The 12,117-nt window shown below is 39.8% G+C and overlaps 1 protein-coding gene across 1 annotated transcript; it reads left to right on the forward strand.

Annotated features, from left to right (window-relative positions):
* The first annotated feature begins 2,907 nt into the window (after nucleotides 1-2,907).
* On the forward strand, nucleotides 2,908-9,537 carry LOC138283466 (gamma-crystallin 2-like). Its single transcript, XM_069221421.1, has 3 exons — nucleotides 2,908-2,941; nucleotides 4,375-4,617; nucleotides 9,204-9,537. The coding sequence occupies exons 1-3, from the start codon at nucleotides 2,933-2,935 to the stop codon at nucleotides 9,474-9,476; spliced, it is 525 nt and encodes a 174-aa protein (XP_069077522.1). The 5' UTR covers nucleotides 2,908-2,932; the 3' UTR covers nucleotides 9,477-9,537.
* The last annotated feature ends 2,580 nt before the right edge of the window (nucleotides 9,538-12,117 follow it).

Consider the following 12,117-nt stretch of genomic DNA (forward strand, 5'->3'; position numbering starts at 1 on the left):
GCATGGCAGTTTAGGCCGGACTGTTCTCATCAGATCAGGATTAAAAGTGCTTTACATGTGGCCTTTCTCTATCTAGTGTGGTGGAAATTATGCTGAAAATGGCGAAGTAGAATATGCTCCTGTGTAATGTCCAGTTGCTGGGATTAAATCAAGAATATGTTCTTTCACTTTCTTGATTATTGCAGTAGATGGCCTATGTACTACGCAGATGCCAGGAGGTGACTGCTGTGCTCACTGTGCCACAGGACTTAAGTTATAAGTTGTTGATGAGGCTTACGCACAACAAAACTGTATTTTTTTCGCTTGTATTGCCTTTGAGAGGGGACCTGGTCTACCAGTTCAAATTGGGCATTTTGGGAACAAAACCAAGTATGATTTTCATGAGTCGTGTTTTTGTCACGAGTGGCACAGTGCCGGTGATTGCCAGAGGCTAAGATTAATTTAGGTATTCCCTCTAGTTATTTGTTGTTTACTGCAGAAGTTGTTTCAGTCCAGAAGCGTTTGAAGATATTATTTGGATTTGTTCAGGCTCCTTACTTGGAACAATTGTGATATGTTTGGAATGCCATGTTTAGCTTGAACAGACAATTGAGGCACCATGGGCTAGACTTATAAAGCCCTCGCACCTCCTTGCGCCACATTATGCCTCCCACCAGGCATAATGTATGCAAGGGAGGCATTCCGGTGTTAGGAGGCGCGCAAAAATGGCACAATGAAATCTACAGGATTTCATTGCACCATTTTAGGCATCATTTTTACTGCCTGCTCAAACCAGGCATTAAATGGACCAACCCATTGAAGTCAATGGGCCTCTTTGCACTTTGCTGCACTAACGTCAACATTTTTGACACTAGTGCAACAAAGTGCCACAATAGCATGAAAAATGTTGATGCTATTGGCCTAATATGCGACTTGGTGCGCTGTATAGTAAATACAGCGCACCCAGGACATAGTTAAGTGGCGGTGGGGTGGGGGCGCAAGAAATTTGGTGCATCAGTACTAATGTGCTAGATTCTTGTAAATCTGTGCCTATGCTTATCATGTTTTCCAAAAGTTAAGGCCGTTACTGCTGTGCCCTTATTATTCAATATCCATCTTAATTCTGCAAAGTTTAATTGACATGGGGAACATTTGAGCAGAAATCTCCTTGGGTTATCTGGGAAACCATTTATTAAAATTAACTAGCGCAGTTTAGTGCTTTTTGATAGCAATATTCAGGACACTTGAATGTATAGTAAGTTTATCAGAACCACGTATTCGCAATTCTTCTACATTATGGTTAACTAAGTCAACAAGATTTGTCAAATAAAATGTAATTCTGTTCATTTTGTTAATAGATTTTTTCTAAAAAGCTGACTAATGCCAATTTGTCCAATGTAATGATTCCTAATTGTAGAAATTGGGGAACGAGTTGTAACAGTCTCCTAGTGAATGTTTGGTTCTTTTAAGTAGAGCAAAAATAGAAGTCACAAATAGATGATCATGATATAATTTAGGTGTTACTTCTATTAATGTAGTATTACTGGTGTTTTCCTTTCCGTGAAGAAACCTTTCACGTTTCATAGTTACTTCAGTACTGCCAGGAGGACTGCAATTTTCTTGCCATTTGTGTTTGACCATGTTAGGGTGCAGTCGTGACAGCAATTTTAGATCATTTTGGCATTATTTTGTGTGCCTTACTTTTTTGTCTATCTTGTATTTCATTTAGTGTAGTTTTCCCATTTTTCCTCTTTGGGTCTTCCTTAATTAATTGTTTGGATTTTGACAGTAATAAAATATGCTGCATTAGTGTTAAAGATTAAATGCATTCCAGTATGTACAAAGAATGGCAGGGTCAGCCTCCTATTTTCTTAGGGTGTAACCACAGAGATAAGAAATATAAATGCCAGAAGAAAGGTAACTCTTGATAATATTAGAGTTTTAACAGCTTGGATAAATACTCTGGGGTAGTGTAGGATGGACTGAGAAAGACAGCCATTTAGTGACTTTCCATATTCAGAACTCGAAAATGGAAGAGGCCACTAAAAGCAGCTAGCGATATTGATCTGAAGTAGGATCCAGATTAAATGTACCAGGACTGCTGTGGAATCCTCAGAGAACTTGGAAGATGCTACCTGGACTGAAATCGTTCAACTTTGAACGCTGATCCCAAAATGTAGAATTCATCAGATTCCTAACTCAGGAGGGACCTAGGGATCTAATAATAATAATGATAACAATAATAATAATAATAATAATAATATGATGATGATGATGATGATGATGACAACGACGTCTATTAAGATTCAAGCAAACTATATAAACAATACATTTATTTATATTGAAGAATGAAAATAAGTGTACAACTTCTGATAAAAAAGCAATACATAATGAACAAATTGTTGTTTAAAGTTCACAAAAGTTAGCAAAAGCAACTGTTCACTTTCCAAAAAATCGTTTCGATAGCAATCAAGTGCCTAGTGTGAGCATCTAACAACGTCATAAAAACAGGGATGTGAGAAGGACCAGAAAGCGCAGGGCCCGCATTCTGGGACAGTCAGAAACCACAGCCACATTTATTCCGCATATCTCGCTTAACTCTCGTGTAATTCGGGATTTCTGTTCTGGTATTCACGTAAAGACCTGGAGATCATCATATATTGGCGAAGAGCACATTCATTGCCACAGAAAAACAGAAGTATTATGTGCTCATATCCTGTGCAGCATGCCTCGCTAGTTCCTGACACTGCAGTGACCCTTAACCCTCAGAAAGCAAAGCTATGCAAAAGAGTGAATATTCCCTCCAACAATAGCGGTTGACAAGAGCTATGCATTATCTTTCCTGGATAGAGAAAGCTCCTCTGTTGAGCTTGCACTTCTAGCACCAGGCAATGTATATAAGAGCTGTGACGATAGCATCGAGGCATCACGTCCTCTCTGAGTTTCAGCCACCATGGGAAAGGTAAGGCTTATGTACTTTTACAAATACATTGCCGGCAACCCTAGGTCGGACTACAAATGCAGAAAAACCTCATTTTCTGAAATCGCAATATTGGTTTGCACATAGGTTGAACGATACAGGTGATGATGAGGATAAGTATTCATACAGCACAAACGAACACCAATAAAGGGGTGTTCTGGCGCAAAAGAAACGTTAGTTATTTTTAAAAAAAAGTGTTTAGAGCCTTGCGAAGTTTAATCTGATATGGCTCTGTATGGAGATTCTTTATAGGAAAATACTGTTTTAAAAAGCATTACTCTTTATAAAAAGTTTGTTTAAGAGTTGGCAGTGTGCTCCTTGACACTACCCACTCCCAAACATTTTTTTTAGATTTTGACAAGGCTTCCAATTTGTGATTCGATATGCATCGGTAAACCCATTTTGCAATTTGGTAAGCACTCACTGAACCTCAAGATAGGTTTAGGACATACTAAAAAGCTATTTTACTGCCTCAAACACTGTGATTTAGCGAATCACAGGGTATGCAACAGCTAAATGGCTTATTACATCTGAGCGCAAGTTCCTTAAATGTGAAGCAGCAATTGAACTAATAGAGTCAAAAGTTCTAATATTCATCATAGTGAGAAATGCATCCATTTACATTGCGTTACAAAACTACGAACAACTTTAAGATGAATTCAATCAAGAATTGCCAAGGTGTTTCCTTCTGCCTCTACTGACTTTATAGTTAATGTCACTAATATTACTCCTACCACTACCACTACTATGACGACTACTACCACTACCAATAATAATAAGAATAACGATACTTAACATTGGTACAAAGCTATAGCTGCTGAGATCAATCAGAGTTTGTGACTAGCTAAAATGGCTCAAGCCAATCATTCTAAAGTTTTAGGTCACTAACCATCAGATAGGGTCTTAGCTCCAATTTTCACTGTTTATCCAGCCATGCTGCCATACAAAAATGTGTTAATAGACCACTGTGTCAGGCTAGCTACCTGGTAGCTTCATGGAAGATCAGAAGCTAATCAACAAAACAGGCCTGAAATGAAAGCAGGGACCATACTTTTGAGCACAATTTATGATTCCACAAGTCAGGTTCATTGTGCAGTTTTCACAATAACATTCCTGAATTTAAAAATATGCTTTATAAAGAAGGTTGCGATTTTCTGTGTTAAATTGGTTGCCTATTGATAGACAGCCCATCAAAAAGGCAGCAAGACTGCTCAATAGGCCAAAAAAGAGAATAATGATTGAACCAATACTGGTACCTTGAACGTCCCTTAGACTAAGGGAAATGGCTACCTGTAAAAAGGGTATATTTACACTCAAAATATACACTGTGTGTGCTGGTGAATGTGTATTTATGTGTGTGATTGTTGTAATTAATGCACCTTGCGTTTCAATTTGTCTCTAATTTTACCCCACAGATCACTTTCTACGAGAACCGAAACTTTCAGGGCCGCTCCTATGAGTGCAGCGTCGACTGTCCCGACCTGTACTCTTACTTCAACCGCTGTAATTCCATTCGGGTACATAATGGGCCCTGGATGCTCTACGAAAGACCCAATTACATGGGAAACCAGTATTTTCTAAGGAAGGGAGAATATCCTGACTACCACGATTGGATGGGCTACAGTGACGCCATCAGATCCTGCCGCAGGATCCCGGAGGTATGACTTGCTTGATTGATTTTATTGAAGAGCTCTGCTTGATAGTAGCAACCCTGAAACACATTTTCACGCCATTAGTTAGCCAACTCGGCGTGAGAGGCTGGGTGGTCAACAGTGGTTGTAATAATCTACTAGTCTCGTGCAAATGTTGTTTTTCTACAGGGAATGGAAGAATATATGGTCCCACCCCAACCAGGGAATCGCAATATTTTTTCTTTTTTATATTCCTTATTTTTTGTTCAATGCAGGGGAAAGGACATGCCTTCAGAAAAAGCCCTTCCTCCCACATTTTTGTAATCTTTTGAATGTGGTCTAGTGGCTACTTTGAAACGCCATAACAGAGTACCAGCAATGGCCTTAGTACAGGGGGTACAATTTGAGAACTATCACCAAATTGTGTGGACTTTTGCTGACAATAGTAAGAAAGTATGGGCCTACTTTTAAAGAAGCAATGTGCTGTTTGCCTCAATGTGCGAGTCTGAATGAATTTACTTTTTTAGAAGTTTCTGGAGACTGAACGTGTCTACCTGGAGTTCGGGGTGATTCGGAGGTATTTATAAACCAAAGTGTGTAAACACTCCTTTTTAGCTAGAACTAAAACTAGTGAATCATTCAAAGTCCCGAAATCTCTGATAGCAGAACATCTGGCAGAGCTATGTCAAAGTGAGTCACCTATCAGTTATGCATAAACGCTGACTGACGTTTCCACAGCATAATATACTTATCAGCCTTTTTGAGGCACTGGACCATAAGATAATAGGGGGACCTTTCCAGGTCGGTGTCTCCGTCTGGCTTGTAATTTGCTCTGAACCAGCACTATTGTCCTGTCTGAAACAGTAAGCGGTTTATAACTTATATAATTCTTCAAAGGTCCATAAGTTGTATGACCAATGTTATCATACTTATCTATCAAGTAACTGACTGCTCAATCCAGCCTGAAAGGTAGGCGAACTATCCTCTCTTCTAAAGTAAGAACTACAATTATCTTCTGTTTTTTGCAACCTAAATCCTTAGCCATCACAATCGCTGAGGGAAATCACAGAATCACAAGAAAAAAACAGCACCATTAGTGATCATCCAACTGTTCATGAAATTACCACATCCACTTTATTTAATACATACGTCCACAAAAGCATGACTATTTGACAATCCTAGATAATATGATCCAATGACTACACATTCGTTTTACAAGTCAAGCTTAAACTAGTATCCAATAAAACAGGTCAGTGCTATTAGGACTGATGAAGACAGTGACAGCCTGACATGTGACTCAATTTCACCCATCTGTCTCTAAAGGCACAAGCATGTCAAAAGATCCCCTACAAGCTCCTGCCCTGAAAAAGTTTGGTGCTATCAAGTGCTTAAGCCTGATGCTTATATCCTCCTAACTCCTTTTTTGTTTTGAGGACATGACTGTCATATCCACACTAAAGGCTGGAAAGCCCTCTGGTGCACACACCAGAGGGTTTCACACTGCATCACGCCCCCCCCCCTACCTTGGGCTGCTGGGGAAAAACTTCCCCAGCATCCTAAGACTGTTTTTGTGAATACGCGTGTGCAGCATGCCAAATTCATTACTCTAAAAAGTGAAAGCAGAGGGAGCTCTTTGGCTTCTTCTTTTTTCAATGTGTTCAGTTCTCGGGCACAGCTCAACCCCCACAGCATGGATAACAAACACAGCATTACCACTGGAAATTAGATAATCTTCCCTTTCAGATGGTCTCCCTACATTGTGGATCTGTGTGTGAGGGTCATCACAGGATGGTGATCCCCGAGCAGAGATTTGTGCACTAAACGTGAAGAAGTTGAAAGGGTGAAACAGTCCCCATGGTATAGGCAATTGCTACGCCTGACCCAGCAAGATCCAAAATAGTTGTTCTGTTACCCTTTGGTGGGCATATTGGAGGTTTACCCACAGTAACCCAAATGCAGAGAATTACTGAATGTCAGTGGAAAAATCTTCATGTTTCCATGTTTTATTTTGGGGTCTTTCCTGCTGCAGGCGCTAGGCTCACCCTCACAAGCGGACCACAGGTTGGGAACCACTGGTTTACTGTTTTTATTGGGAGAAGCATAGGAATTTAAACAGAAGAAAATGTTTTATTATCTTTTGATTTCTCTATATTTCTGGCTTCTAAATGGTCTAAAAGAACACAATTTGTAAAACTCTCTCTGGAGCACCTGATAAAAAGATGAACCTCAAATTGGGAATTATGTGAATATTACCCCTATTCCTTTTTCCATTTTTAAATTTGTTAAGTTTTACCTTATGAATTGAAGTATGGTAGAAACACAATGAAAAATCATTATATGCCACAGCTCATTTGATGTCTATGGGTATAGGTTGTTTATGGACAATAAACAAGCATTCTATATGTCTGTGACTGGAAGAGTTTGATAGATATAACAGTATACTACTTTTGTGGATCATCCTTCATTGCTAAAAAAATGAAGATGTAAATATTGACACTTGTTTCTATTTTTCCTATTTACTGTCACAATTATTTTTTAATGATTTGTTTTGATTTACACAATTAGGATCTACATAAATGATGCAGAGCAAAACTCAGATTTGTTTATTGATTTTCAGAACTGTATAACTCTCCACTTTCACACATGGGTTTCACACCACTTTCTCCCACAAAGTACAAGCCGAATGTCTAGATGTCTAGTGAAGTTACTTGGAATATTGCCTCATGGAATTACAATTATACATATCCTTTGAGTTGTGACTATGAACTAGAAGTGATCCAGAGGAAAACAGATATTTAACTCTGAGATGTGTAAATGATTCACAGCGAAAGGTTTGGTGTGAAACTCAATAGATAACAACCTTAACACTGTCAATGTTAATCAGAATACACACTTATGTACTTTTCTCAGCAAAGTGATAAGGACCATGGTGAGCACTATTAGATGAACCCGCACTACAGTTTGGAATTGCTTGAACTGAACATCATTGCCCTGGCCTTTTGCACAATTCACAAATTGTTGGCCCCAAAGAGATTCTCTTTGACCATTACACTGCACATTTGCACTGTTTGTTCCTGTATTATAACATTGTGCATGCATTCGGATTATTAACATGGCTAGATATGAATCATTCGGAAAAATGTGAATACTTTGTCATATTACTGAATTCTGTGTTGTCAAGATGAGGAATTACTTAGTTACAAGTCAGGATACAGTCAGGATACAGGCAACAGGGTACACAAACTGGCAGGCCTGGGCCTAGTCCCAAGTTTCACACTACCAGGAGAATGATCCAGGAATGAGGTCACCCAACAGAAAATCTGGAGTACACATACCACATATTATACAAGCATTCAATGGGAACACACACACCATATATTCTACAGGCATGTGTTCTACAGACATACATTTTCAACACTCTGACATTATTCATGCAGCTATAGACAAATGAGCAGGGAGACAAGACATAAGTGTAATTTGAATTCTCATTATTCCTATGGTTTCAGGCTTCTAAATTTGTAACAAATATATATTGTTGGTTCTTGGTGTAAAACCAGGCTGTAATTTGCTTCTTATTTTGTAAGAAATGTGGTCAAGTGTATGCCAGTCATATGAAGAGCAAGAAAATAAACTCTAGAGTGCGTGCACACCAGAATATCTTCAGACTATGTATCTGGACCAGTGAATTTCGTTTGCCACATAGGAGGCAATTTTGGGAGATTGATAAATTTGATAGGCCTGTGACAACGGATGTAATAAACCCCAAAGCACATTTAAAATTATTTTCCCACTTCCCACTTCCTCTAAACGAGGCCTACCGAATAAACCAGTTCAAAACACAGTTCGAATACAGTTCTAAAAAGGAAACTAAAATGTACCACTTACAAAGCTCTGGCTGATATGATGCTACATTCTCATAGATTTTCGATTGGTGTCCTGCATGCCCCTTTTACGCGAGTCCTACTATATCTGTTAATGGCGCAGTATATTTTGTGTTAAGATCATTTTCATTTTGTTCTAAACTGATGTGTTTGACTCGGTCCTTGCTTTTAGCATCTTCTTCATCAGTTCCCTAGCCCCGCAAACCCGTTCCTTTTATCATGCTCATTTACACATTTAGAGAAATCGTGGTCATGACGCCTTATATTCTTTAATACATTTCCTTGTATTACACTTGACAGCTTTGATGCGGTATGGGTCAGAAACATCAACAATTTGTCTTCTTCCAAAAGTATCTTCAATATTGACTTATAGAACCCAAGGCTCTCTCTCCACACTGTGGCTACTCTCTGCTGCCTCGTTGTTCTGCCCTCTCCCCAATAATAGAAGAATATACTACATTCTTTCCAAAGCTTCCTGGGTGGTGACTGAACAAAAACAAGCTTATTTTCGGGGGCAACACTACCTTTCTCTTCTGTAAAAGCAGATTCTGCATTCGACAGTTTGATGGATGTTTAATGTAATTTGTGCTTGATTTAACTTTAATTATACCTGATTGACAAATCTATTTATAGAAAGATACACTTCAATTCTGTTTTCCTATCAAAAAACCAGGCGATGGATTCATGAATTAGTTTAACATAGTCCCTAACCTCTTCATTCTGCCATTACAGCACAGCGGCTCCTTCAAAATAAAGATTTATGAGAGTGGAGACCTTGGTGGCTACATGAGGGAATTCACAGAGGACTGCCCGCAACTCCGTGATTGCTTCCGTTTTCACAACATCCAGTCCTGCAACGTGCAAGACGGTCATTGGATCTTCTACGAAGAACCCCACTACAGAGGACGTCAGTACTACCTGAGCCCTGGGGAACACAGGCGATACACTGACTGGGGCGCCAGAAACCCCATCGTTGGCTCTTTTAGAAGGGTCGACTTTGTCTAAAATATAAGTGTATTCTTCACTAAATCCTTACAAAAATTGTAATACAATATTCGAACATGTATTAGTTTGTTTTTCCAATGTTTTGGTCGTTGTTTTCCTACTGAATCTATTTATCAGGTTGAAATATTTTTCGACAGACAGGGAAGGCCAATCATGTCCCGCCCATTAGCATGAAATAACCTAGCTCTGAGCTCTAGCAATGTCAATCTAAACTATATGTATAGACAAAAATACGCAGTATTCTAAATTCACATTATTTCTGGAGATATGGAAGTATGGACATCTAGCCTCTCAATATTGTTTTTTCACCATACCCTCTCAATCCCTCCCAGCCTCATGTGTGTGTGTAAGAGCTTATGGGCCTTCCTCGCCTCCATTCAGATGGAAAGTAGCTGCAGGCGGCCGAGACGCATCCTATTTGTTACAAGTCAAATTACAAACAAAAGGTAGTAGCTAGAAATATAGATTATACTTTTGACATTTCTACTGCAATTTAGTTTTTGTTTTGAAACTGTTGTCCTGTCAGTTTGATTATTCATTTATAGTTACTTTTTGCCCCTCTGAAGAATCAGGCCGTACTGACTGATCACTTACCGAAATTCTTTTTGTATGAAACCTTGAGCCCGATTCATAAATAAGAGAAGAACTGTTAGGCAGTGGCAGGCTGGCACTTTCAGGAACAGGATTCAAAGCACAATACTGGAAATACCATAAAATATACCCTGGGCTCTCATTTCCTCATCATGCAATTGTTCCTAAGTGTACAATTACGCACCTCGGAACTGCAAACAGATAAGCAATTGTTTTTTTTTTTTTTGTTTTCTTTTCTTTTTTCCTCCAAAAGGAGATACATTTCCTCCTGGAGAAAGCCCTCTCCCTTTATGTCCCTTTAAAGATTGGATGCGATATATTCCCATTCCCAATTCAAAGGGGACTTACTCCAACCTGTTAGAGTAAATCTCAGGTTATTTTCAGGTTGGTAAAGGGTCGGATTGGAGTGCCAGCAAAGTCATGAGTTTGCCGGCCTTCCCAAACTGTAAAGGCAAACCCCAACATGATCCACCCTCTTCACACCGTCGGATTTCTCCGTAATTGCGGCTGGGAAAACTGCACTAGTGATTTATGACATGACAATCGCTTTGTACTTCTGGCCCACTGTTTCTGATTTATTTCAAAGTAGGAGCGAAACATTACCAATGATCACACATTAACACTTTCCCATTATTAAGATTTTGTTTATTTCCAGAGTTAAGGACCTTGAATGCGCTATGCTGTTTTACGTAGATAGGTTTCAACATAGTTCCAGTGGAGCTAATTCCATGCCAAATTTTCAGGATTTTCAAGTTCTGTCCTCTTCTGCAGGGTTATCCCCAAACATTTTGCCTTACTCCTCCTATTTGTCTGACCCTCTTATTGCTGGCTTTAGTACTTTAGGCACTTTACCAATGCTAATCAGTGCCAAATTGCATGTGCTCTCTCCCCTAAAACTTGGTATAATTTGGCTTACACTTGTTTGGCATATTTATTTTTACCTGTAAGCCCCTTGTAAAGTGGTATACTATATACCCAGGACCTGTAAATTAAATGCTACTAGTGGGCCTGCAGTGCTGATTGTGCCACTCACAGTAGTAGCCTTTCAAACTTGACTCAGGCCTGCCACTGAAGGAGGGGGCACGCTACTAACAAATTGACTTGGCAATGCAAACTACTTGCCAAAGCCTAAACTCCCTTTTTACTACACCCACGTCACCCCTAAGGTAGGCCCTGGATAACCATATGGGCAGTGTGCTATGTATTCAAAAGGTAGTTTTATGTTTTATCATTTTATACCAGTGACAAACAACCTATTTCGTTTCTCACTACTGTGAGGGCTGCTCCTTTCATAGGATAGCATTAGGATTTCCCTTATATATGGTTGTGATAATTTCTGATCTGGAAGGAGTAGTGTGAGCATGTTTGGTTTGTTTGGGATGGTAGTGAGAAATCCTGCTTATGAGTGCAGTAGGATTTTACATTACTATTTTAGAAATGCCACTTTTAGAAAGTGGGCCTTTTCTTCTGTGCTTGGAACTCCAGTGTTTGGCAGTCTGACTCCAATCCACATCTAGGGCAGAGTGCCAATTACACTTTGTGAATACTTTTCAGGTAGCCCCTACACAGGTGGGGCTAGGTGTGATGAGAGGCATCTGCATCAACCAGCAAACTGATATTCTTCCTGGGCTGGAGAGAGGGAGGCAGAGCACACTCACATCTGTATAGGCTGTGTTCCTATCTCACACACTGGACTGATTTACCCCTTACTGATGTCTGGAGCCAGGGCTGCGTTGAAAGGGATTGGGTTATACTTGAAAGGGTTCCTCTGAAGTCCCCTCCTGAACAAAGACATTTTAAAGTATAAGTACAGGAGCTCTGACCTCGTGATTTTCAGAGCACTTTTGGAACTCGGACTGTATCTCTATCAGAAGGGCCGCTGAGCTGCACAAAGCACTCATCTGGACTGCTTTGCTGTGGTTGCCCTGCTGTCTGCTGTACGGCGGGGTCGCTGGGTTGCTTCCTGCTTGTTGCCCTGCTGCCATCTGCCCCTGACTCTGTTCTGCCAAAGGACTGCTCTTGTGCCAGGAGTAACTGCCATTGGGATTAC

The sequence above is a fragment of the Pleurodeles waltl genome, chromosome 3_1 (assembly GCF_031143425.1).
Source record: "Pleurodeles waltl isolate 20211129_DDA chromosome 3_1, aPleWal1.hap1.20221129, whole genome shotgun sequence".
Classification (NCBI taxonomy): Eukaryota; Metazoa; Chordata; class Amphibia; order Caudata; family Salamandridae; genus Pleurodeles; species Pleurodeles waltl.

What these genes read in the sequence shown, in the direction of transcription:
- LOC138283466 (XM_069221421.1), top strand. An exon ending in CCTGCCGCAGGATCCCGGAG is followed by an intron (nt 4,618 to 9,203) that starts GTATGACTTGCT and finishes CTGCCATTACAG; the next exon opens with CACAGCGGCTCCTTCAAAAT.